The following is a 27135-nucleotide window of genomic DNA, read 5'->3' as shown; positions in this document are numbered from 1 at the left end:
GTTTGAAAAAAAACAGGGCTGTCTGTGTTTTTATTGTTTGGACAGACAGGAATTACAAAACAATAAAACATAATGTACATTAAAGCCAGAACGGCCTTTGAGGAGATATTGACCTTTTTCTCCCATCGAGTCACATGCACACCGTACGGACATGCAAAAGACATCGTTTGACTTGAACATCAAAAAAAGATGCAAATAGAAACAAATCCATCTTCAGCAAGGCAGAACATCGATCAAGTCCTGAAGCAGACTGCTGCTTCTCAATCAGATATAGATGACTTTAATTATAGTCAGCTTAGTGTTGTGAATGTGTAGCATGAAATGCTGCAGATACTTTCAATTCTAAGTCAAGACAGAAGTCTCCTTAAAAAAAAAAGAAAAAAAAAAGGCAATCATGTGACTCCATGAGCAGCTGGGAGTGTTACTACAGGTTTTACAGCTTTACAGTCCACAGTGACCAAAGACCTTGACATAATTATATCTGGTTTCACAAAAATGGCCGTCTGTTGACATCTTGGCAAGCTGAGTGTTTTCCCCGAGCCCTGCAGACTGATCACAGTATTCAACATCCTGAGTACCACGAAACATACTCTACCTGGTTCAAAGTGAACAAAGTCCTATACCAACTATTTTCTAAGTACCACAGCACTACAGCAGTCTTCAGAAAAAAAAAGACAACAAGTAAAAAAAACTAATAGAATAAAGTTATGCAATAAAAAGGCGTCAAATGAGAATAAACTCATGTTTTTAAATAAATTAGGTAACAAATATCTCAGAACTAAAGAAAAGCACTATGTCCTGATGAGTCTTCAGAAGTTCAGAACCACAAAAGGGCTAAAGTGTGAAGAACCAGGTAGATCACAGAAGAAGAAAACTAAAAAAAAAACCTTTAAAAAAAAAAAGAGATTTACACAAATATAAAAGCAATGCTTATGTCAGTTTGGAAATTGAGAAGGCACTAAATGAGGAAATTAAAAAGGCTCGAGGATCACTGTGAAGCTACAGTTGTATAAATTCATCTGACATGCTAAGCTTCATTTTTAAAATGAGGCACAAGAAGATTCACAGTGACGCCATGTTGAGGATGTTTTGGATCATAAGGTCTGATCACAGCAGTCAGGGGAGCGCATATCGATTTAAAACTTGGCCTAATGAACTAAATGTAATTTAAGACTAGAGGCTAAACGATGATTCATTTAGTGATCGACCGTATCAGACTGTTGAGAGGTTTCACAGTTAAGTGGTCTACATACTTCATCAGCAGTCTTTAGAGAAATGTAGCAAATTTCAAACTAAAAAAATAACATCCAGCACTGTTTAACAGTTACTCTCCATCACAGTGAACGTAGCAGCAGCAGCTGACTCAACATGCGTTACATTAGACAGAAACAGTAAAGTGAGCTTGAAGGAAGCCGATATTATACAAGCAGAAGCAACATTCATTTTGCCTTTCAAGAAGAAGTGTTCTTTGTCATGAAACTATTCCCACTCGACTCATTTCTGACAGATCTACGTTGTAAAAAAATAAAAAAAACAAACAAAAATGCACTACAGTGGACCCAAAACATGAGAAACTTTTGAAGTATTTGGAGAAAATGGAATCAGCAGAGAGTGATGGCCTCTGATTGGATGTGTGCAAAGTCAACTCTGACACATTCCTACACAGAGAAACTCATCACGCCAAGCGTTTCAAATAACACAAATAATAAAAGCACATATTTACAAAAGTCAAAAAGGCTTTTAAAACTTTCCTCTTACTGACATCATCAGACCTTCTGTGTCCCGTTGGAGAAACCTTCTGGCGGGCTCGTTTTAGTGTCAGTGCTGCTCACTATTTGAGTCGCTGTATCAACGTGTGCGTCAGTCCCAGGCTGAGCAGCTGAGGGGCGGACAGCTGGGCTACATGAGGGAAGGTTTTCAGCAGTTTCTCCCAGGTCAGTTCCAGAAGGCTGGGCACCGTCAACCACACTTTGTACAAAGATCCAGTCCTCCTGTTCCCGGACATGTTCACCACGCCGCCGTGGACGTACATGCAGCCGGCCTGAGGGCAGCAGAAATAAGACAATTTAACAATTGTTTTTGCTTCATTGATTTGAAAGTCAAAACTAAAATCACTTTTTATTAAACTCTAAAGTATTTTATGAGCAACAAAAGTAAAAAAAAATAAAAAATGTACGTTTCAACTTTTTTTACATATCTACAAAAGTGTGCCAAAGTTACTTCCCACGCAGGTTGTAGGTATAAGATAGATAATGAATGTTTGTACTGAAACAACTGTGTGTGCTGGTTCTCATTCAATTTCTAAATATGGTGAATGGAAAACGAGATGGTTCATCTCAAGGGGTTATCCATCAAATAAACAGAATTTCTAACTAAATATTTAAATCAGCAGGCATTAAGACACATGGACACATTCTTTAAAACATGCTAAACCCTATACAGTCTTTTGAGTTTGACAAAAAAGGATTAACATTTAGACTGGGTGACTTTTTCCCCTTCGTACGTTCTAAAAGATTTTAAACATTTCTTCACAAAAAAAAAAACAAAAAAACTTCCTTTTGATTAGGAAGTATATCCTCTGAAAATAACTCTGTGAGTCATGACTGTCTACAATGGGTGTAACACCCGAGTCCCACTGTCTGTGATGTTTTCAGAGTCCTATCTTCACTTTGTTTACATCGCCGGGAAAGAGAAAAGAAGAATAACATACTCACTGCTTAACTGTGTTTCTAGATCATATAAAGTCTTTAAAACATGCTAAACCCTATACATATATAATATATTTAGTTTGGGTGACTTTTTCCCCTTTCTTTTGATAATTGATGAGGAGCTTTAAAGGAAGAATGTGCAACATTTTACACATCATTTCAGCAGAAATCAAGTATGTCCTGTGTAAATGTTTCTCTGAGTCATGACTGTCTACAATGAGTGAGAAGCGGAGTCCTGCTAGCTGTACCGCTGTCGGGCCGTGTTTACATGGACGGGACGGCCTAACGTTTAAAGCTGTTTCAGTCAGGGACTAGAGAAAAGAAGAATAACATACTGGCTGCTTGGATGTCACCTAAGTGTCTTTAGATCACGGTCATTCTGTTATGAAGTTAACCAAAGTGTGCTAACATTAGCATGCTAACACAACAATGCAGGCAAACAATGGTGTGTTCTAATTCAGAAAAGCGGAGGTGTCCCCAAACAGCTGTTTGTTTTGGTTTAATGCCGGTGCTCAATGGCGACACCTACTGGATCAAAAAGTTGCACATTCTTCCTTTAATAGCAAATTTCCATGTTCGGCCATTTTTTTCATTATGCTGAATAAAAATTATGGATCTGTTTTTTTTTTTGTGTTTTTTTTGAAGATTTTTTTGGGGCTTTTTGTGCCTTTAATGGAGAGACAGGACAGTGGATAGAGATGGAAATCAGGGAGAGAGAGAGAGTGGGGAACGACATGCAGGAAAGGAGCGACAGGTGGGATTCGAACCTGGGCCACCCGCCTTGAGGACCACAGCCTCCATACATGGGGCTCACGCACCAACCACTGCACCACCAGCGCCCCAGTTCTGTGTCTTTTTTTTTTTTATAGCAATTTAAACAAACGTAAACCTCTTTTATACCCTCAGCTGCTGGTAGAGTCCTGTGTTTTACTGACCGGTGTGACTGCAGCAGAGTGAAAGTACGCCGGTTCTGGCATGACGGCAGGCAGCTTGGTCCACTGAAAAGTCTGCAGGTTGATCTTCCACAGGTCGGACAGGATCATTTCTCCATTATAACCCCCGCATATAAACACCTCTGCAGGTAAGGCACACAGCAAGATGCAGTTAAAAAAAGAAATTAATCACATTACAGTAAGTGTGTGAAAATACTCCTCACCATCTTTGACCTGCACACAGCTGTGACACCGGCGAGCAGCGGGAAATCCTGTCGTCATGGTGACAAGTTAAAGTTAAAATCAGTGTAAAATATTTAAATGCTTACAGGCAGAAAAATAATCTTAGTCATGACAAACCTATTTTTCCATGAGGTCTTGTGACTATTTCCTCCCAGTAGTTGGTTTCTAAATTATACGCGTGAATCTGATGAAGACAAATAAAATGTTAGACTGATGAAATGAAGGAGAAAGACTTTTTTTGGGGGTCAAATGTGTGTCTTTGTGCTCGTTCCTACAACCTTATCAAGGGGATACGACGTCCATGAAGTCCCGCCTCCTAAAATATATATTCTCTGTCCGTCATGAGCCAGTTCATGTCTGTACCTGAAGGACCAAACAATCATTTTTTAGTCTACTTTCAGTGAGGATTTACTACATTTCACACATTCTGCATTTGTTCACATTGGCCGATGTCTGACCTCTCCTCAGGTAGATCTGAGGGTGCATTGTTGGGTTTGAGGTGGGTCCACTCCCTGGTGGTCAGGTCCAGCCTGTGCAGGTCGGTGCTGTAAAGGTACCCCGTTGTCCCTCCAAACACATAGAGGTAGCCGTTTATGATGACCATCGCCTGGAAACAGAAAACGCAGATAAAAAAAAAAGATTTGTTGGAGCATTTTGATAGAACATTTAAAGAGAGAGACAGAAGCTGTTACCTGTCCATAGATCTTGTTTGGTTTCTTCCCCCTGCAGTTGAGCAGATTCCATCGTTTGTACTGAACGTTGCAAACGTGGACGTCGTTGCCGTTGCTTTCACCGAATGGAATCCCAGTGCCGCCAAACACGAGCAGGTTGTTACCGTGTAAAACAGCTGACGGGGGAAGATACATCCAAACCATCAGAATCTAAAACAGTTCAATTACTAAGCCTATCAAAAAATGTCCACTTCCAAAAAACTGCTATAAAAATAGAACAGATTGATATTTGTTTCTTTTTTCTGCATAAATCTCTTAAACAACTTCAGCCCTGCTCAAAACTACCAAACATTCAATCATTTTTAGGAATTTAACCCTTTAAATGCCAGTTTGATTACTTGATGTCACTGTTGTTACTTATGAAAAAAAACACAAAAATTAGTTATTTTCCATTTAACAAATATTTGGTGGCTGGGGGATTTTTTATATCAGTCTTGGATATGTCAAAGATTATCCAAAATATTGACTTTGATGCATTGTTAGTTTTTGCGTAGCATCAGATTTAAACTGTAGTTCCCTGTTTGGACATTGGGGGGAGAAGTTTATCATTTAAAAAAAAAAAAAAAGGGTTGGTTCAAGAGGTGCATGCAAACTGAGTGGTTAAAAAGCATGACTCCCACCCACTACCATTTACCACCCGGTATGAACTAAGGGGAATAGGTGTGTATAAAAAACCAAAGGTAAGGACAAACATAAAGAACAGGTGTGTTTCGGTAAAAGGGTTTAACTTGTGGAATTAAGAATGTGTTGTTCACTTTCCAGATTTACATTTTTGTTTTAAAAAAAAATGGTGTTTAACAAATATAAAAGGTCGGTTTGATTATTTTTTTGAGAGTGTGACTTCTGTTTTGTTTTTTGTTTGTTTCATTTGTTTTGTTTTGAAAGAAATTCTTGGAACAAATTTTGTTCTGATATGTTTCGGTTTTTTTGTAACCAAACTAGTCGTGTCTTAAATAATGAGATTTGTAACAAGGGGAGGTGTAATAAGATAAAGCTTCAGCCTACACCTTTTAGGTCAAAATGTTTTTGTTTTTTCTTGTGACTGAAATAAATGATTACTACTACACTGTCCTCTCAATAAAGGCATGAAAAGCAAACACAATAATATTTAAAGAAAACTAACAGCTGGTTCAATTGGTCACACTGAAGCATTTCACTTCCTTGGTTTCAACTTTTAAAACAGGCAGAGATATTTTGGACCACCAGCTGCACCGTAGAGCAAAGCACTGATAAGTGGATCACACAAGTTGTTTGTTTTACTGCAGTGAAAAGGCCTGATGCACATCTTTGCTGTTTGCACAGGGGGCTAGTTAAGGTCAACTGCCGACTTGCTGCTTCTCAACTGACATTGAAAACATGAACAGCAGGTGAAACGGACGGCGATCCCAAGAAAAGGAACGGTGGAGCAGAGAGGGAGAGAACAGGAAAGAGAAAGTCCCCTGCAACAGACGCAGCCAAAAGTTTCAAAACAAGTGACAGAGTGATCTTATGAAGGCACTGTGTTTCAACCTGTCATAAATAGCATAAGCTAACATAAGTGCATACATAATGTAGCCTACAGCTAATAAATTAATCAGTGGCATGTTTTTTATTCAACTTTGGTATAATAGGGATTGGTAAGTGGAAACAGGTCAATAAACATGTGTGTTAACTCTCAGGCATCAGTTTCATTTACGACCCTCTTAAGTCACTAAGAACAAAATGTCCATGCCAAAAAACTGCTATAAAAATAGAACAGATTGATATTTTTTTTCTGCATAAATCTCTTAAACAACTTCAGCCCTGCTCAAAACTATCAAACATTCAATCATTTTTAGGAATTTAACCCTTTAAATGCCGGTTTGATTACATGATTCTGGCATTTAAAGGGTTAAATTCCTGATAATTATTCAATATTTGATAGTTTTGAGCGGGGCTGAAGTTGTTTAAGAGATTTATGCAAAAAAAGTAGAAAAAATATCAATCTGTTCTATTTTTAAAGCAGTTTTTTGTAAATTGGACATTTTCGCCCTCCAATGTCCAAACAGTGAACTACAGTTTAAATCTGATGCTACACAAAAACTAACAATGCATCAAAGTCAATATTTTGGATAATCTTTGACATATCCAAGACTGATTTTAAAAAAATCCCCCAGCCACCAAATATTTGTTATATGGAAAATAACTAATTTTTGTGTTTTTTTAAATAAATAACAACAGTGACATCAAGTAATCAAACTGGCATTTAAAGGGTTAAATTCCTAAAAATGATTGAATGTTTGATAGTTTTGAGCAGGGCTGAAGTTGTTCAAGAGATTTATGCAGAAAAAAGTAGAAATAAATATCAATCTGTTCTATTTTTATAGCAGTTTTTTGGCATGGACATTTTATGTCCTTAGTGACTTCAGATGGTAGTAAATTAAACTGATGCCTGAGAGTTAAACAGACTGAAACAGCTTAAATTTAGCAAGTCACTGATGACGACTGAGCTGACTGTCATTTGTTTAGGCGAGTGCATGTAAACACACAGATTATTTGCAGGATGTCAGACTGCTTCAAAAGGAATACATTGAAAAGAATCCTCGTCAACAAACATCTCTGTTTGTGTTCAGTGTTGTTCACTCAGACCCGTTGTGTGCATCTGTGAACTCGGACTACATTTTCTGCCTCGGGTTGATTGCCTCTACATCCATCAGTGTTATGTTGGTGGAAACTGGAGAGGTATTTATTTTAGACAATAAGAAAATTTATCAAATATACATATACATATACATATATATATATATACACATACAGAAGGTCAACACTTTTTTATTTTTTATATTCAGGTCTAATTACAGATTTATTTTTTCCTCAACTGTTTATAGGTTCTTGTTTAAATTACACATATATTTTTATCCCTGTACGGGTTATGTACATTTCTTGTATAAGTCTATTTTTAATTGCACAGTTTAAGTTTGATTCATCTAGGGGTATTCTTTAAATCTTTTTTTCAGGTTAATATATATATGTATGCATGTATATGTCATGTCATGTCTTTGTAACCTGCTACTGGATGCTTTGAATTTCCCTCGGGATCAACAAAGTATCTATCTATCTATATATATATTAATAAAATGAAATAAATCACTGATTGGATTTTTCTCAGTAAGACCGCATGCAAACCTGCATCATGGCCTGAACACATACAAGCATCACTTTGTCTTTCTGCAAATGATGAAGTAGTCGATCTTTGTTTTTGTGTCGTGCTGCTTTTTCTCTTCATATTTGATCCACAAACTATTTTGACACTAAACACATAGGAGCCTCTTATCCAGACATGCAACATGCAATTTGTCAAAATGTGCGGCAACACCAGACTATATTTTAAGTTTGGTGGTATGTATATATAGATATATAAAAATATATAAATATAAACCCTTCAAACCTTCATGCAAAAGAACGACAAACAGGTATACGAGGTTTGCAGCAAGATGAAGGGGAATTTGTATGGATGGGACGGACACTGAGGTCACAGTGTCCTTTGACCTTCATTCATCTAAATCGAGTCCATTTTTGAGTCAAACAGAAGTTTGAGCAAAATTTGAAGACATCTGTCTGAGCATTTATTGTGTTTACAAGAAGTGGAAAGAACAGTAAACTGTAATGTAAGAGTGAATTATCTTTGACCTCGGTGTAAAAAAAAAACAGCTTAATTTATTATTTGATCCTGTTTGAGCAAATGTGTTTAATGACGAGCAGATTAATTATTACGTTGCTGACTTAATGTAATCTAGATTACAGGGACTGACATTTGATCAACATTTGCTGCAGTACCTTTAATTACGACTTGCAGCCAGTTAAAGATGAGGTGTCATTCAAATAAAAAAAATGAAGGGCATTGCACGATTCCTTACCTGACATAGAGGCGAGCTCAGTGGGCATGTAACCCTCCGTGCGGACCTGCTGCCAGGTCGCTGTGGCAAAATGAAACCGCCAGAGCTCCCTGAAAAGAGGGTAGTCTTCATTCTCTGAACCGCCTGCCTCCTCAAAGTCTGGGTTGTAGCCTCCAAACACATACAGGTTGGCACTGTCTGCAACACAGCGGTGTCCGCTCCGGGCGGGGGGAACACAGTGTCCTGTGGGAGGGACACGTTCATGACAGACTACGTTTTCAGTCCCTGATGTTAGTGGGAAAAATGGAAATCATTTCAGCAAAAAGAAACCGCTATATTGTAAAATATTACACAAGAAGATGTTGAACCATTTTGTCTAAAAACCAAGCGGGCCAATTTTTGCTTATGATTACTGTGCAAGAGATAACCCTGACTGATTTCAACTGGAAAAAATATACAGGATGTATTTTACAAAAGCTCTGGTCCTCTTTATTTTATTTATTGTACAGGGACATTGCATATTAATAAACATTTTATGAAAAGGCTCCCTAAAAAAACCAAATTCAAACATCGCTAAAAGCTGCAAATAGAAAAATCATGACAGTAATTAAGCAGACAGGTAAGCAGCCACAGGAGAAAATACATAAACCATGCAGGATACACATAAAGCAGCATTTGGTTAATATAAAAAATGTATATCATGCAGGACAGACGTGGAGCATCAATCACTACTACTATCGATCAAAGTAGTAAAACAACGAGGTCCAGACTGAAACATCACTAAAGGATAATAATACTGTTTTGTTTTTTTAAATAACAGCACTGATATCTGTTTATGTGATTATACCTGAAGGAAATCCTCAATCTAGACATGTACCTTCTCTCAGAAACCTGTTGGGGATCCGCAGGTTGGGGCAGGAAGGGGAGAAGATGCGCCGAGCCTGAAGCCATCGTGCTCGCTTCTTGGAGCCTGTGGAAGAGAGCGTGTTAAATTATGTACAGCTGATATAATGAATGCATTTCAGTAGTCGGTACAATGCCAGTTATTAACCTGCAAGATTTGACATTTTGTGGAAAGTTTCTCTGGTAGAAAACAGAATCATGTTGGGAGTTAGTGATTAAAATATGAATCAATAGAACAAGAGGGTACACTTAATATTGACTCCTGTCACAGGGGAAGTCACTTATGATTGGCTGTAAGCTTTTTGTCATGACAAGGCTGCACATACAGTCTTGTCTATCCCGACTCCAGCAAAGCATGTTGTATTTAATCTTTCTTAATTAAGACTAGTAATGCTAAATTAAATCCTGGTTGTAGATATTCACATTCTTATTTTTGATAGTTTTAGTGCTTATTTACTTTGTATATTTTGTTAATTAACTAATCATTATGTACTGTCTGTTTTTCCATTGATCTATTATGTTTATGTTTTTTTTGTGCAATAAATAAAATAAAAAATAAATATTTAATATTATATTGTGTTTAAATTTACTCATATTGTGTGTTTGGACAACCTGCTGCTGTAACGACACAATTTCCCAGTTTGGGATCAATAAAGTAATTCTATTCTATTCTATCCTTTTTAGATGTATGATTCCATACATAATGTCTTTCTGGGCACATGGCTAGTGGAAACAGAGGGGTCGTTTTGCATTAAAAGATGCAGAATTTAACTATGAAAAATATTTACTTTTATAAAGTATAGCATGCTCTCTGAACACATTGAGCTAACGAGACAACAGAAAACCTTTACTATGTGTTATGTTGTGTCCCCTGTATGATGCTAACTGTCTGCACAAATGTAAGTCTCTATAAAAATCATGAGTCATGTGAAGAAAGAAGAAGCACGATATGTCTGCATGCCTTCTAAATGTTTATTCAGTCGTTAAATTCCTGTTAGCTTCCGTAGCAGCATTAGCTACAGTTAGCCTGTTAGGCTGAAGTTATCCGTGATACAGCACTACTATCTTTACTCACTTACACAAAAGTAGTATCTTAGTGTACACATAACAAAGAAAACAGAACACCTGCGCTGACTCTTCACCTGCAGGTCTCTGTTTGCTTTGCTTTAATGCAGCTTCTCTGGTTTTGTTTACAAACCTGAGTCGCGGATTGAGGGCCTCCACGACAGTTTCTCAAACTTATTGAGCTGACTGGAGGTTCCTTCCTCCTCAGCTGAAGACATCTCCACAGTTTAACCTCACAGACCTGGAAAAGGACCGGCTTCACTTTCACCACACGTTGTTGTGGCATGGGCCCCGAGAGCTCACACAAGTCACACTAAAATAAAGAAATAACAAACAGTAAAGCGTCCACACCTGCTGCAGAGGCACGCAGCGTCACGGCCAGCTGGCCTGAACTGACCAATCAGAGGAGAGGAGCCCCGCATGTCGCGTTCAAGAACCACACGGAGATTTGAATTACTGCTGCACACACATTAAAGTCTTTCTATGTGATTTTTCACACTTAAATGTAGAAATCAAGTATATCCTCTGAAAATAACTCTGTGAGTCATGACTGTCTACAATGGGTGTAACACCCGAGTCCCACTGTCTGTGATGTTTTCAGAGTCCTATCTTCACTTTGTTTACATCGCCCGGACGGCCGGCTGACTCCTCCCCTCGTGTATAAAAGTTGTTTAATTGAGGGACTAGAGAAAAGAAGAATAACATACTGTACTCACTGCTTAACTGTGTTTCTAGATCACGCTCATTTCAGGTAAATTTACATGCAGTGTGAAGATACGAGCAGAATAAAGATCGCTAGCATTAGCATGCTAACACAACAATGCAGCGCGAGTTGTTTTGGTTTCATGCTGGTGCTCAAGGGCGACATCTGCTGGATCAAAAAAATCACATATGAAGCCTTTAAGTTGTTGATTTTAGTGTATAGCTATGATGGGGGGGACATACAATTACTTTGGGTTGACTCATTTTGATCAAGTGAACCAAGAGTCAACCTTTGCCCCGGATCTACAGGGACAGTATCTGGTTTTAAAGCTCATTGTGATAGGCTGAAGCAGAAAAACACACACAGATCAAACTTTTCCATGTAGACTGTGTGAAAATAGAGAAACAGCTAAGAACTGAAACAAAAGAGCTGCATCTGTAAATGTCAAAGCAGATAAGGATAAGGAAAAGATTTAATCAAAAACAATTATTTCATCTTCCTTTTAAGAGTCGATCGCTTACAATCTCAAATTGCCTCAATTGTTTTCAATATTTATGTGCAATCATGTAAACATTAAGCATGTAGGGCAACAGTCAATTGGCATGATTGGTTTTACAGGTTTCACCTTGTTCCTTTTACAAATTGACCTTTGACCTGAAACTTCACTGAAGTGACTAAAATGCAACTTTAAGAGGACACATAGAGCACACATGACATTTCAAAGGCACTGAAGAGGTGCTCAAACAATGAGCCAAGGCTGAGTGACACAGATTAAACAGGAGATGAGTCATCAACTTTTTTTTTTTTTGTTGTTGTTCCCATATGTGATCTATTTATTAGGAAGGTGGACCTTAGGCCTGATACCATGAAAGGAGACGACTGTGACTTGAGGGGATTCATCATAATCCTTCTGTCTCTGCATTAAATGATTCAAATAGATATACTACTCTGCAGGATCTTCTTTAAACTTGCAATGTGAGATAGGCCTATCTATTGCAAACTCTTGAGAACACGACAGTTCAGTTTCTGAGAAGACTTTACCGGAGCCTGTAGAGCAACATTTTGAGCTGAGCACACACACACACACACACACACACACACACACACACACACACACACACACACACACACACACACACACACACACACACTCAAAGCACTTTAAACATGTTTTGTACAAATCTGTGACATCCTGTTTGCTGTCTTATTTGGACTACAAACTGATTTGTGTGCAGGTTAGATTTAAACATGTAAACCACTAAAAAAGAAAGTCTGTCAACATTTTTGTTTATAAATGCACTTCAGCAACAACCAACAAATAAAAGTGACAGGGGGAACTACATGCATGTCTCCAAACGCGGCTGCATGGAGGAACTCTGTTTTGAGCTGAATGTGACCTTATTGATCAACTTTGACTTTTTCATATAACCGTGTTTTCTTGAGTTTGCATGGCTGTAAAATGTTACATGAAAACACAGACATAGAAACAGCATATTAACATTCATCAAGTCAAAAATGTGAGTAGTCATCAAAAGAAATACTTTTTGTTCAAAGAAAGTTACAAAAAACAGTTTCTCAACAAGCCACCTTTTTTCAAACTATTATGTCAAGTCAGCGTCTTTCCATAAATTCAGTCAGGTATAAATCACATTTACCTCAAAAGGGTTAACAGACTGTACGATACATGATACTTGTACACAAAAAAGGATCTATCTTTTTTTAAAAACACACAATAAATGTCCTAATTATGGTTGCAAACAGTGTGGCAACATCAAGTAAACACCTGCAGATTCTTAAAAGATTTCAACACAGAAAATCTGTTTTCACTCTTGAGCTGTGCAACATATGATCATGATGTGTGTTGGGATTGAAAGAAGCTGAATGGGGGAAGTTGGGGTTTTTTTGTATTTGTTTTTTCCCACTTCTTTACTTGTAAGAGTGTTTTAAAATTAGGTCCAGATATTCCATGATGGGAAACTTATAGAAGCAGAAGTTCTGTAAAATACAGTTCAACCAAAGAGCAAAACAAACTACATTATCCTAAAATAGAAATTAAAAAATCTATTAGAAGCAGTTTTTGTGTGAACATTATACACTGCACTGATAAACCCAACTGAATCAGAATCCATTATTTATTTAAGCTGTCTTAATAACCAGGCAAATGTTGCTATATCTGTCTCACCTTACTGTAATCTGTTCTGCACATGTTACATTTACAAATTATCCCTGCACTCATGTTCACTTCATTTGTCTGTCTACTCGCCGTTATATTGAATAGTTTCTGCTGATAACATGTCTACACTCATGCACTTTAACTTGTGTCAATATTGTCCATTTACAACTCTGTTTGTTTCATTTACATTTAATCTTTCATATTTAAGACTAGTAATGCTAAATTAAATCCTGGTTGTATATATTCCCATTCTTAGTTTTGATATTTTTAGTGCTTATTTACTTTGTATTTAATATTATATTGTGTTTAAATTTGCTAATATTGTGTGTTTTTTTGCTCATATTGTGTGTTTGGACAACCTGCTGCTGTAACGCCACAATTTCCCAGTTTGGGATCAATAAAGTAATTCTATTCTATTCTATTCTATCTTGCACCCTTGTAGACTATATATAGGACAACTTGTTTTTTTCACCAATTAATATTAACCAAGATGATGTGTGAGATTAAAGGCTTCAGTAACTAATCAACAATTCATACTTAAACTCAGATAAAGGATTAAGAGCAAACAACTTCTGCCCCATTACTTTTTTTTTTAGCCTCTAACTGATTTTGGGCATAGATGTAGTCATAATAGAGTAGCACGCAAGTTAATTTGACCATATACTAAACCTGCCTCGCGGATACATTTTCCATGAGTGACATTATAATTAAAATATAGACTTTAAACCATGTAGGAATGGTAATCACGCGTTTTTATCTACCGCTAAATACGACAAATGAACGGAGGTGTGTGTTCTGTCGGTTGTATTTCTACACCCGGGGCCCTCCTCTGCTCAGTATGGTCGCTGGAGGTTGATGTCACTTGCAGCAGAGTCTTCAGGACAGGACTGAGCTGGTCAGAGAGAAAACACACTGAAGGGCGATGTTTCAGCTAACAACAGCTTGTTTATGGACGCTGTGGAAAGCCTGTTGTTGTTGATACAAGTCCACTGAGCTTGTAGCTGGAAAAGGTTGAAGGCAGCCTCATCGCCGCAGTATTTTTTAGATCACTTCTGAAAGGAATAACACAGAAAAATGTCGTCTCCAAGTCCGGGCAAGAGGCGAATGGATACCGACGTGGTGAAACTGTATCCTTTATTCACACCATCTACACTACAACTACAGTGAATTACCAAGAGGAAGCGAACACTAACATCGTTTTGTTTTAGTCTGTTAGCCTGCGTTAGCTCGTTAGCACGTTAGCCTTCGTGTTGTTTATCAAATGGAGAGTTAGCAGCGGAATCTGGAAACTCAGTGTTAGCATGTGTTTGTGTACAGTGTGTGGTTAGCATTAGCTTAGGGAAGGGGGGGGGGGGGTGATAAAGTTGGTCTGTTAAAGAGTTAAAATGTGGTCCCATCGAACTGACAACACAATGTAAAGGATTGTTAAAGACTTCTTAACGTTTTGAAAATCCTTCTGCGGAAAGAGAAGTTGATTATTTTCATGAATTAGTGACATTAACGTCGAAGTAGCCACAGTGTGTGCTACCTTTCTTTAAAGGGGGACAAATAGGTGCCTGTGTACTTTTATTTATCAAAGACTTATGTATAGTCGACAGTTAAATAAATGCATTTATTAGTGTAGGGGAATAGTGAACACGATTGTTTTTAATGGTATACAAAAAATATTACAAATGTATGGTAAATAAAAATATGGTAAATGGTTAAGTCGTGTTTATTAATCAAATTATACAGAAATATATATTTTAAAAACAGTCAATCAATGCTTAAAAGGAACAAACAGCGATTACATGTATTGGCTTTTTCATATTTATTTATATATTTCGAAATAACATCAATCTCTTCTTGTGATATAATGACACCCGATGCTTCATCTAGTTGTAGATTTATTTTAGTAAATAGTTCTATTATATATTTTGTGTGTTTATTAATAGCAGTTTTTCTGCAGGAGTTTGCATGAAAGGATTTGTGACAGCGTGAGCTGAATTGTTTTGTTTTTGTCCTGCAGCTAGATACTGCTCTCTGATTGGTCAGCCTGTTACCATCCGGAATATGGTAGAGGGCGGGGCTTCGCACACAGCTGATCGAGGAACAACAAGCGAGCATTACGGGGCAGATGAGGGGAAAGGGGGCTGGGAACATCCCGTGCAGGCCAGGGACATTTCACTAGAAACTATTGTGAGGCGGAGTGGTTGAACCCTTCATGTTTACACTCTGTGTGTTGAAGTTTCATGAAGTTTAAACACTAACAGACCCAGCATCTTTAACATACACACATCAAGTTGTAGTGCTGTTAGTTGATTAAGTGGGAAGTCCCATCAGCAGCCATTATCAAGCAACATGTGGCCGAGATAAGATTTACCCTTTTCATTTTCAAAGAAAACCTTGGGCTCTTGCCACTTGAACATTTTAAAACAAAGTTATTCAAATATAATCAGATTATGGGATAAAAACGTTATTCTCATCAGCATACACAGAGATTACTGCTTTAGTCTCTTTTTTTGTATTAACATTTTGCTATTTGTGGTTGAAAAGGGACAGCAGGATAATCCAGATGAGACCTGATGTTGTAAAGTTTGAGTTTAGATATTGTATAGATCTACATGTTTAATAACCTTTTGCAAACAAGGAAATATAGATGTGCAACATGCTCACATGCAGGCGGATTTAATGACGCCTAGGTGACCTGTTATTCTAGGTGGATTTGAGTGCATTTGAACATTTAAAGGATGATAGTTCATTAGTTAAATTTGGAGCTCAAGCAGAGTCATGGGCATTAAAAAAAACGTCTAACTGATGCAAACAAAAGAACAATACAAAGTAAGTTACTTATCTTTCATTGTTTTACTGTTATTTTATTTCATTGACATAATTATAAAATATTGGTGAGAAATCTAAGAATAGATAGTTTATTTTATTATTGTGTCATACATACGTTCATATACCCGGCCCGCGTGGGCTCACGTGACGCCATAAATTCAAACGTTTCAGGATCAGAGTGCACTAGATAGTGGGAGCAATTCGGGGAAAAAAGCACTTCAGGATCCATTAGTTTTTGCTGTTGTGGACTTTGTGTCAGCAGTCCTGAGTGTATCATCACTGTTCAATAAGAGATGCTTTACACAGCTTCATGTAGTAGCTTTAAAAACAAGTGGCACGAGAACTAGGCTTAAAAAATCAGCTGTAAAATGGGGAGATAGTGCTAATCAGTCATTGTGCTCTGGGGACTTTTGTCAAAATAAAGCTTGTCCCTTGTGGAGTTACATTTCTCCTGAGTGGGTGTGTGCTTAGGTTTCTTTGTATTCCCCCTTGAGAATGCATAAAGGATAGATGATGCACATTTTAACTGCCAAAGCCTGTATGGTATTTTATTTATAGGACCTCACGGCCTCAGATCACTTTTAGAGCCACTCTGTCTTCTTGTTCTGTAGTTTGTAAAGTTTTCACTTCTGTTACACACCGACAGTTATGTAATCAAGCTATGCAGTGCAGTTATTTGTGCTCCAGCCGTTAGGCTAAATCAGCATGTGTACGTTACCTTGTCTGGATTGTGTGGATAGAGATGACAGGAGGATTTAAAACAGCATGATGAAACACAGTGTGACAGCTCCTTGTGTGGTTTGTGTGTGTGTGTATGTGTGTGTTTTTCCTTTCTCAGGCCGTCATTGTGGAAAGACTCACACAGTTGTTGATGCATGGGCTCGACCTTGCTGCTGTCATCACAGCTGTGATTATGACACATCCTTCCCTCTTCAGCTGAAACTACTTGCAAAACAGATCATTTACATCTGAGAACAGCAGCAACTGTACTTTTCATGTGCAGCTCAATAATGATTAATCCTAGTTTATATAACACCTTTCATACAAGGGGAGAAGTCTGAATCGCTGTAAAATACATTAAAAACTAACAAACATGAGAATTAGATAAGTGCAAAGTCTGTGTGATAAAAACCAAGCAGTCAAATTACTAACAAACAGCAATACCTTAAAGAAACAACTCAATTATTCCAGGAAAAAAAACACAATCAAAAAACAAGATAAGGGAGAAATAAGAAGTGTGAGTGCTACTTAAAGCAGTAAATCTCAATAAATCTCTTTTCTGTTGTTGTATAAAAAAAGCTCCCAGAGTTTGAAACGCTTACTGGCTCAGGTTGGAGTTCAGCAGTTCATCATCATCAACCTTTATTTAAGTTCTCTGAGAGATCATTTGAAGGCGACCCTCATTTGCAATGATGCCGAGAAAACACACATAAATGATAAACAACGAGAAATGAGATAAAGCCACTACATAAAATAAAATCAATAAAAGAGAAATAAGAACAATAAAACACAAAAATAATTTAAAAGCTTGAAATGACTACAGTGATAAGTCAGTAATTAAAATAAAATAAAAACAGTTACAGTCAGGTGGGCGGTTAAAAATAATATTTCTAAAGTGTCCATAAGTTATAAAAGTGCTCAAGTTCAGGTCCTGGTGTAAAATATTCCAGGAGTTTGCAGCACTAACACTAAAAGCAGTTTTCCCCAGGTCAGTCCTGGCATGAGGAACCTGGAGAACCAGCCTCTCTCTCTCCCTCTCTCTCTCTCTCTCTCTCTCTCTCTCTCTCTCTCTCCCTCTCTCTCTCCCTCTCTCTCGCTCTCTCTCTCTCTCGAGCGGGTTAAAAATGGAGCAGGGTTCAGATGTAACAAGGAGGTGATATCTGATGGAAGCTTTCCAGTAAGGGCTTTATGGATCAAAAGATGCCAGTGGTTATTGCGTCTCTCAGTGAGTGAGGGCCAACCAACTTTATTATGAAGAATGAAGTGGTGAGTCATGTAGCTATCACCGGTAATGAATCTAAGCGCAGAATGGCTCAGGTTGGAGTTTAAAAACAAAAAAAAGACAGAGATGTCATTTTTTAAATATTTCTTTTACAGTTAGCATTCAGAAAAAAGAGGATGAGCAATGTCAGTCAGTTCAATATTCAAGAACGTGTGGAGGCTAACTGAGGTGAACTGTTGTAGCCTTAAACAACCTGTAATGACAGCAGCAAGTCAGGTATTCACTTACTGGAAAACTTCCATCAGATATCACCTCCTAGTTACATCTGAACCCTGCTCCATTTTTAACCAGAGAGAGAGAGAGAGAGGGAGACAGAGAGAGAGAGAGAGAGGGACAGAGAGAGAGAGAGAGAGAGGGACAGAGAGGGAGAGAGAGAGAGAGAGATAGAGGGAGAGAGAGAGGCTGCTTCTCCAGGTTCCTCATGCCAGGACTGACCTAAGGAAAACTGCTTTTAGTGTTAGTGCTGCAAACTCCTGGAATATTTTACAACAGGACCTGAATTTGAGCACTTTTATAACTTATGGACACTAAAAAAAAATATTATTTTTAACCGCCCACCTGACTGTAACTGTTTTTATTTTATTTTAATTACTGACTTATCACTGTAGTAATTTCAATCTTTTAAATTATTTTAGTGTTTTATTGTTCTTATTGCTCTTTAATTGATTTTATTTTCTGTCGTAGCTTTATCTCATTTCTCGTTGTTTATCATTTATGTATGTTTTCTCGACATCATTGTAAATGAGGGTCGCCCTCAAATGATCTCTCCGAGAACTTAAATAAAGGTTGATGATGATGATGATGATGTGATGGTTCATAGCATCAGCAGTGTAGTGTTTTTTTCTTTTCCACTGTAAGATTGACCTTGAAGTTGTTGTCCTGTGCCGTGTTAGAGGTTAAGACCTGTTGTCTGGGTATTTCTGACACCACATTATTGATCTCATGTTATTGAACCTGTCTTTGTCCAGACAAGTTCACAAAGATTTCAAGTTCAAACATGTTTGTCAAACACACACTTGTGTTGTGTCCTTTGAATTCTCTGCCTCTTGTGTTGCTGTTGCATTTGGGAGTCCATTTTTTTCCTTAACCAGCCGTCAGCATCGAGAGCAAACACGAGGTCACCATCCTCAGCGGACTCAATGAGTTTGTGGTGAAGTTCCACGGACCACCGGGATGTAAGAGCCACTGATTCTCACATTTGTTCTGCTCCTGGTTCAGAGTGTGTGATAGAGTGTGTACTGACTGGTCTTTTCTATGCAGCGGCATATGAAGGAGGCGTGTGGAAGGTCCGAGTAGACCTACCAGATAAATATCCCTTTAAATCCCCGTCTATAGGTATGTTACATTTCTGTTTCAGACAATCTTTAGATTCAATCATACAATGAAATGGATCACACCTAATTTCTTCTTCTTGTTGTCTTACCAGGGTTCATGAATAAAATCTTTCATCCCAACATCGACGAAGCGTAAGTAATCCGTCAGTGTTGCAGATATCAGTTCATATATTCACCTTTAATCAGGAACATGGAAAACTGTAAATCAATCTTTTATCACAACAGTAAAAGACAAACGCCTCAGTAGTCCTAAAGCTTGCAGATTCTAATGTTTAGCATGTTTGAGGCGTCTGATCCGACCTTCACAACAGGGTCCTAACAGGGTCCTAGACTCTTCTACTCTGTCGCCCCCCGGTGGTGGAATGAACTTCCAAACTCCATGTGATCTGCAGAGTCCCTCTGCACCTTTAAGAAAAAGCTAAAGACCCAGCTCTTTCATGAATACCTACTAACTTAATGATGATGGTCTCCATATTATTGATGATGATGATGGTAATGACGATGGTTTTTGTTTGATAACGACGACTTATAAGATGGTTTCTATACTGATTAGAGCTCTCAAGAACTGCCCTCAATGTTGTGCTTTGCCTCTGGTCACTTCCTGTCAGCACCTGTGTGTCCAATCAGACTCAAAGCTGATCGTTTGCTCTTACTGACATTGTTCCCTTTTCTCTAGATCCTTGCTTGTGTTGTTCTTACTCTCTGATGTACGTCGCTTTGGATAAAAGTGTCCGCTAAGTGAACTGTAGAATGTTTGAATCGATTCATAGGATAGTGGAAAAAGACGATGTTTCTTTCATCGTCAGGTCGCTGAGCACACTCTGCATCCCTGCTTTACTCGATCGTCATATCGTAACTCAAAAGTGTTTTTTTTCTGTTGCAGGTCAGGAACTGTGTGTTTAGATGTCATCAACCAGACGTGGACGGCGCTCTACGGTAGGTCACGACCACCACTCTCTCATCGTCACAGCTTTTAAGTAGTTTCACTGAATAAAGTGACTGACAATAAAAAACACTCACTCACTGATCATTCATCAGTTTAGAGCAGGGGTCTCCAACCTTTCTTCATCTGAGAGCTACTTGCATCAAATCTCTTGTATTTATTTACACAGCAAACATTAGCTGATAAAGCTAATGTTTGTACACTGTGTGAAATTGCAAAAAGCCAATGCTTATCAATAATCTTAAATTCACATCAAGGTCCAAAAAACATTTCGACTTTACACTTGTTTTTATGGGCCAAATATATGGATAGCAGGAAGAGGTGCATTTACTGTCATCAGATATTAACCTATAGGCGAGCTACTTAAAACCTGCCCGCGAGCTACTGGTAGCTCCCGAGCTACCTGTTGGAGACCCCTGGTTTAGAGCTTCTCAGTTTTGATGGGCTTACACTTCAAGTGACCTCTGCTCTCTGTTCTGAAAGTCTGCATTGAACCCTGATAGGTCAGAACATCCACAAGCTAAGGGACAGACAGGGGATCAAGTTCACCTGGGAGTTTCTCAGAGTGATTGAAATGTAGTAGTAGTAGTAGTAATCATTTATTTCGGTCACAAGAAAAAACATTTTGACTGAAAAGGTGTAGGCTGAAGCTTTATCTTATTACGCCTCCCCTTGTTACAAATCTTATTATTTAAGACACGACTAGTTTGGTTACAAAAAAAAAAAAACATATCAGAACAAAAATTTAAATCTGGAAAGTGAAGTACACATTTTTAATTCCACAAGTTAACCCCTTTTACTGAAATACACCTGTTCTTTGTGTTTGTCCTTACCTTTGGTTTTTGAAAAGACCATCAATAGTGATTTAGGTTTAATAACCAGTCAGTAATAACAGGTGATAGATGTTTACACTGCTAAGTTGTTTGGACTCGTATTGGTTGTTATTTCAAAGTTACATCAGTGTTTCGTTCAGGTGGTAGACCTCTCTGACTTCACTTGTTCTTCAGTTTTTTTTAAGGGAGTGGGGGGGAGATTAGGTCACCGTTTAGAGATAACTCTGTTTATTTATTGTTCAGCTTGTTTTTTTAATCTTTGTTTATTTTTGGTCATGTGTTGTGTCCTGTAAGAACAGCCTGATAAGTATTTTGTGTGTGTTTGTGGGGGCGGTGTGTGACATCAGAGTGATGAGCAGGGTGATTAACACACTCGACAGAATTCAGGCAGTAACCTTGTTTTTGAATCTCCTTTGACATAGCGTCAGCATTTGTTAATGTGTTACTCCAAACATTAACGTTAGCATCAGAATGTTGAAGAGAAGTCATTTTCTGTGTCTGGTTTATCGACGTCTATTCCTGGAGAAAAAGTCGAATTAAACAAATGAGTTTGAGTTGAGATGGATGGAGGAGAGAGATCGGACTTATCTGCTATCGCATGTCAGTTCAGATTCACTAAAAGAGAAAACACATGTCGTCAAATCTTCTGAAAGCCCTGAGACAATAATCTTTTTAGAGAATAATCAAAGTAAAAATGTCATGATTAATTCTGTCCTCACTCTGTCATTTGTACCTGATTATAGGCTGAGATGTGATCACTAATCACGTGGCCTGTAAGTCGTGTTGTTGATGATGAGAGAAGAACTTGTCAGATATCCAATTTTAGGGATATACGGCGCATAGCATTACGGCGGCTAACACGTTAGCATTGATTCTAGCTGGAGACGATATAATAACTTGGGGAATGTCCACACAGTTTTCTGTACCTGACACACCTCACAGATACATCCAGCTTTCATTTTGACATATTTAGTGTATTTCTGTTCCTGTTTTCTAAGTAACTTGAAGTCAAAAGCTGCAGAACATAAACATGAAATAAGAGTACTGTCTTCTCTGTCTGGAGTTACTCCTTTTTAAAAAGTTCAGTTTTATTTCATCAGGCTACTACAACACAACGACAAATGATGACAAGGGAAGCCTCGCTTATCTTACATCTTGGTCTTATATCGCTCTGTAACTTTTGCTGTTCTCTGTACTGACTAATCGGTCTCTCCACGTCCACCAGACCTCACCAACATCTTCGAGTCGTTCCTCCCCCAGCTGCTCGCCTACCCCAACCCCATCGACCCTCTGAATGGAGACGCGGCGGCGATGTACCTGCACAGACCGGAGGACTACAAGCACAAGATCAAAGGTATAAAAACCAAACTGAAGTGTTGAAGTTCAAAACGACATCGTGCACTCTGTCTCTCGGTGATAAGAAAGATCCAGAAATGAAATTGTGTGAGGGGTTCATTAAGCTACAAGGATCCAGCACACATGTTCTGTTCTGACATTTTACAATCAAATAACAGTTATGGAGTTTAGATCCATTATCTGTCACATGATGAGTCAGAAAACATAAAAACTGTGCATGTCACTATGAACAGAAGCAGGATATATTTCTCAAAAGAAAAGATGCATTACACTTTTTGAATTGAGATATATAAATCAATGAGGACTATTCTGGAGTCCAGCACAATTCTCACATTTCAGGAGCTTTGAACATGTGAATGGTGTTTAAACATGTGAATGGTGTTTAAACATGTGAATGGTGTTTAAACATGTGAATGGTGTTTAAACATGTGAATGGTGTTTAAACATGTGAATGGTGTTTGAACATGTGAATGGTGTTTGAACATGTGAATGGTGTTTAAACATGTGAATGGTGTTTGAACATGTGAATGGTGTTTGAACATGTGAATGGTGCTCACACTGTTGTCGTGAATCTACAAAACAATGTTGTGATTATATTTCCTTTTCCATCCAGTGTGATATGATTAGGGCACATCAAACCAAAAACGATGAAAACCATGACAAAGTTTCAACCCTCTTCACTCCACACTTATCTGAGATTATCGCAATTTATTGTAGAAGATTTTTGAGCGATAAGCATTTTTCAAATATCACACCTTGCTTTTCCATGTCAGCTATTTGAGATACTTCTTTTCTCCACATTTATTTATTTTTTTTGGGGGGGGGGGGGTGTTTGGGACCAATTTAAAATTTGATTAAACAAGTTGATGCAATCACACTTTTTAAACAAGGAAAATGTTGCTGGAGAGGAAAGTCTGTGTTTACTTACTGCGACCCGACCTCACACATGGGAAGGAAAATGGATGGATGATGTTTTTCACACCTAACACGATCTCAATCTGGGTTTTTTTTTTCTTCTGACTACTTTTAAGTTTTGCTTTAGTTTTATGAATAGAATTCAACCAAAACACACTGAATGTCATTCAAGCTTTAAAGTCTTTATGTGATTTTTCACACTTAAATATAATATAAATCAAGTATATCCTCTGAAAATAACTCTGTGAGTCATGACTGTCTACAATGGGTGTAACACCCGAGTCCCACTGTCTGTGATGTTTTCAGAGTTTTCAGAGTCCTATCTTCACTTTGTTTACATCGCCCGGACGGCCGGCTGACTCCTCCCCTCGTGTATAAAAGTTGTTTAATTGAGGGACTAGAGAAAAGAAGAATAACATACTGTACTCACTGCTTAACTGTGTTTCTAGATCACGCTCATTTCAGGTAAATTTACATGCAGTGTGAAGATACGAGCATAATAAAGATCGCTAGCATTAGCATGCTAACAGAACAATGCACCGCAAGTTGTTTTGGTTTCATGCTGGTGCTCAAGGGCGACATCTGCTGGATGAAAAAAAAACCCACAAATAAAGCCTTTAAAGGTACAGCAAAAGTACAGATGAGGCAGAGCAACTTAAAGAGAAGTTCTCAATTTAATTCTAGAAAATCTTGATTTCCACACCTCATGTCAAACGTATTTTAAATTTGGTTAAGATTTTTGACAAATGTGACTACAGGTGTTCAGACAAGTTATGCTCTCATGATTGTTGCACCTGAAACTATCCTGTTGATGGATGCAGTGAAGACGCTGACGTCATATTGTTCTTTTTTCAGAGTACATCCAGAGGTACGCCACGGAGGAGGCTCTAAAGGAGCAGGAGTTGGCAGGCGGTGACTCCTCTTCAGAGAGCTCCATGTCGGACTTTTCCGAGGACGAGGCTCAGGACATGGAGTTGTAGTGAAAGGGGGGGAGACGACGCCCCCTTTCACCTCACAACAGACTATATCATGTCCCAAAGAGCAGGAGCAGCTCACTACTATATTCATATGAAAAGACAATTTTTTACAGCGACATGAGGATTTTTATCTCTACACGAGGATCTGCAGAATATAAAACCCTTAGATAGGAGTTCATGACCACCTGCCCTTCACCCTCCTCTTCACCTCCTACAGAAGCCTGTTTGGATCAGAAAGGAGTGCGTCATTCATTCTCATGGTCTGAAGAGGTTTTTATCATGGCTTTCACACTGTCATCCAATCACAGCTGTTTACACTCACTTTCCTATTTGGATCAACCAGCCACACCTCCTTCTCTCCCCATTTTCATTTCACAATTTTCCTGCATCCCCAGGCCAGCAGAGGACCGCATGATTACTAACACTGATTCAAAAAAAATGTGTGAATTTCAAGTTAGATTTTTTTTTTTGACACCGAGGAGCCGCTGTTACAATCATCACTTCCTCTCTTGAGTACCCAGAAGGCCACAGTGCGATCATGTGATCATCGTGGTGCACAGGCTGGACCGGACTAACCCTCCGTGCAAAAAAAACACGATGACTCATCTACACACACTATTGAACAACTAGTGCATCCGCCATGATCTCAGTTTGAGTGTGTGTGCAAGCATGTGTGTGTGTGTGTGTGTGTGTGTGTGTGTGTGTGTGTGCATGAATGAAATCCACAGAGAATCAGAGTGTTTAGATAACTTGTGTTGTAACCCTGATGCCCAGAAAAAGAAGGTTCACAATCCTTACCATCCCCCCCCCCCCCCCCCCCCGTTCTAGGAAAGTCGTTGTCATTCTCCGTGTATCTTTGTATATTGTGGCATGACACTGAAGTGAAGTTGTGTAGGTAATGTGTAGACATGTGGAGGAGGCCGGATTGGGTTTTTTTTTTTTTTCCAGCAGTTATCTCTCAGTTGAATATTGAACTTCTGATCTCTGACTATTGTTTGTGTTGAACTATAACATGTCTCTGACTTTGCTTAGGGATAGTGACTTTATTTTCTTATTTTTGCAGGTTTGGTACGCCTGTCATAACATTTGATTTTTTATCCTTACATAACTCGCTAGTTTTTACGGACTAACAGTCTTGTAAAAAAAAAAAGAAGAGGAGAATGAAAAATGTCTTTGTTGAATCAAATACTCCAAAGAAATGTGGCAACCCCATGATCCCACTGCCCCCCCCCCCCCCCCCCCCCCTTCTTATGCAAACGTGTCCATTTAGAAAATGATTTATGTTGGCAGACAAAAAGTGCTCTTTGTTTAAAAGCCATTCGACGCTGGTTGCATCTACTGTGTCACGCTGTTGATGGCCTGTTTTCTAAATGTCGGGACCAATTTCTAACCGATCTATGAGCCTAGTTTCTTTTTTTAAAAATAAAAACATCGGGGGAATCCTACTCAGTGTGGATATAAAGATAAGACGTTTACACTGAGGTTAAATAAAAAGTTAAGTTTAAGTCCATCTTCGAGTAATTCAAACTTAAATTCAGGTTTCTTCTTCTCCGTTTGTCCTGTTTAGCCCTTTGTAAAGGTGTGTGTGCCTGTAATGGAGGAGGTGTTACTGCAGCAGTGACAGTTTACTGTTAAATTTCATGACGTTGTGCCGCTCTGTGTTGAAGCTCGGGCGTGATGCATCTTGAAGATAAAGTTGTGTTATATCTGAGAGGAAACCTTACCTTACTTAATTGCCAACAAAATGGGCTTTGTCTCCTTGTTTTGAAAAAGTCATTCTAATAGAAAATGGAAGTAAAGATCCCTTTATAATCCCTTTATACTTCTTCCATTAGGTGTTTGAAGAGGTTTTTTTTTTTCTTCATTTGAGAGTTGGTAAATGTAGTTTGTCACAGTTTTGACATGGCATGAAAACGTGTCATTATATAGCGTAGCCTTGGTAACCAAATCTATGTTGGTGTAGGTCTTAGGACTACATGATGTCACAGTTAACATAGTCATTTCAGTAACAAACCACTGTCCAGCCTTGTTAATTGTCCTGATCTGAAATCATCAGTGTATAATGTATTTTTATTATTATTATTATTATTATTATTGTATTGAGACACATATATTAGATGGCTATAATTTGTTTGACTGTTTTTATTTTTTGGTCTTTTTAGCCCTGTGGGATAGAAGTCAAGATAACCCTGATTTTTTTAAAAGTGCAAAAAATAAATAAATGTGCTTCCCTTGTAACTTGAAGAAAGAAATAAACAAAAAATATACAAACTGTGTTGGTACTCTGTGTGTGTGTGTGTGTGTGTGTGTGTGTGTGTGTGTGTGTGTGTGTGTGTGTGTGTGTGTGTGTGTGTGTGTGTGTGTGTGTGTGTGTGTGTGTGTGTGTGTGTGTGTGAGAGAGAGAGAGAGAGAGGCTGTGTTTGATCTCAACATGTGGTGGATTCAACTATGTGACACTGTTAATATAAAGTGTTTGGGTCTATGACTTATGGATACAGAAATTGTGGGACATGTATGAAATGGAACAAATAACACACTCAGTGAGGCTTCAAAAACACAAGAGATGGAGTCCAGCCATGACGTTGCTAATGCAATAAAAAAAATAGCCTTTATCTTAACCTTACCTAGGGCAGGGTGTCTTGT

General features: G+C 38.3%; 2 protein-coding genes across 3 annotated transcripts; one reads left to right on the top strand and one right to left on the bottom strand.

The window, feature by feature from the left end:
- Position 1: 1 nt before the first annotated feature.
- Positions 2 to 10831, bottom strand: LOC132972354 (kelch domain-containing protein 10-like). 2 transcript variants are annotated; one of them, XM_061035126.1, is made up of 10 exons: positions 10570 to 10831; positions 9346 to 9438; positions 8490 to 8753; positions 4576 to 4730; positions 4342 to 4490; positions 4162 to 4246; positions 4001 to 4067; positions 3865 to 3912; positions 3644 to 3783; positions 2 to 2041 (listed from the first exon to the last, which is right to left on the bottom strand). In XM_061035126.1, exons 1-10 carry the CDS (start codon positions 10652 to 10654, stop codon positions 1832 to 1834), a joined length of 1296 nt encoding a protein of 431 aa, XP_060891109.1. In that variant the 5' UTR covers positions 10655 to 10831; the 3' UTR covers positions 2 to 1831. The 2 variants fall into 2 exon arrangements, with proteins under 2 accessions (XP_060891109.1, XP_060891110.1); XM_061035127.1 differs by having other exon boundaries at positions 8490 to 8711.
- Positions 10832 to 14156: 3325 nt separating this feature from the next.
- On the top strand, positions 14157 to 26763 carry LOC132972363 (ubiquitin-conjugating enzyme E2 H-like). Its single transcript, XM_061035137.1, has 7 exons — positions 14157 to 14439; positions 19233 to 19309; positions 19395 to 19469; positions 19561 to 19600; positions 20352 to 20404; positions 22470 to 22598; positions 24371 to 26763. The coding sequence occupies exons 1-7, from the start codon at positions 14387 to 14389 to the stop codon at positions 24493 to 24495; spliced, it is 552 nt and encodes a 183-aa protein (XP_060891120.1). The 5' UTR covers positions 14157 to 14386; the 3' UTR covers positions 24496 to 26763.
- The last annotated feature ends 372 nt before the right edge of the window (positions 26764 to 27135 follow it).

This window comes from Labrus mixtus, chromosome 4 (assembly GCF_963584025.1).
Source record: "Labrus mixtus chromosome 4, fLabMix1.1, whole genome shotgun sequence".
Classification (NCBI taxonomy): Eukaryota; Metazoa; Chordata; class Actinopteri; order Labriformes; family Labridae; genus Labrus; species Labrus mixtus.
The sequence above is the reverse complement of the archived record's forward strand: the minus strand, read 5'-3'. Positions and strand labels throughout refer to the sequence as shown.

Coding starts and splice junctions, on each gene's coding strand:
- LOC132972354 (XM_061035126.1), bottom strand. CDS start 10,654: ATGTCTTCAGCTGAGGAGGAAGGAACCTCCAGTCAGCTCAATAAGTTT. Junction 3,784..3,864: donor CTGTGTGCAGGTCAAAGATG/GTGAGGAGTATT, acceptor CCTTACCTGCAG/AGGTGTTTATATGCGGGGGT. Junction 2,042..3,643: donor ACTCTGCTGCAGTCACACCG/GTCAGTAAAACA, acceptor TGCTGCCCTCAG/GCCGGCTGCATGTACGTCCA.
- LOC132972363 (XM_061035137.1), top strand. CDS start 14,387: ATGTCGTCTCCAAGTCCGGGCAAGAGGCGAATGGATACCGACGTGGTG. Junction 19,310..19,394: donor GTTCCACGGACCACCGGGAT/GTAAGAGCCACT, acceptor TTTTCTATGCAG/CGGCATATGAAGGAGGCGTG. Junction 19,601..20,351: donor CATCCCAACATCGACGAAGC/GTAAGTAATCCG, acceptor TTTCTGTTGCAG/GTCAGGAACTGTGTGTTTAG.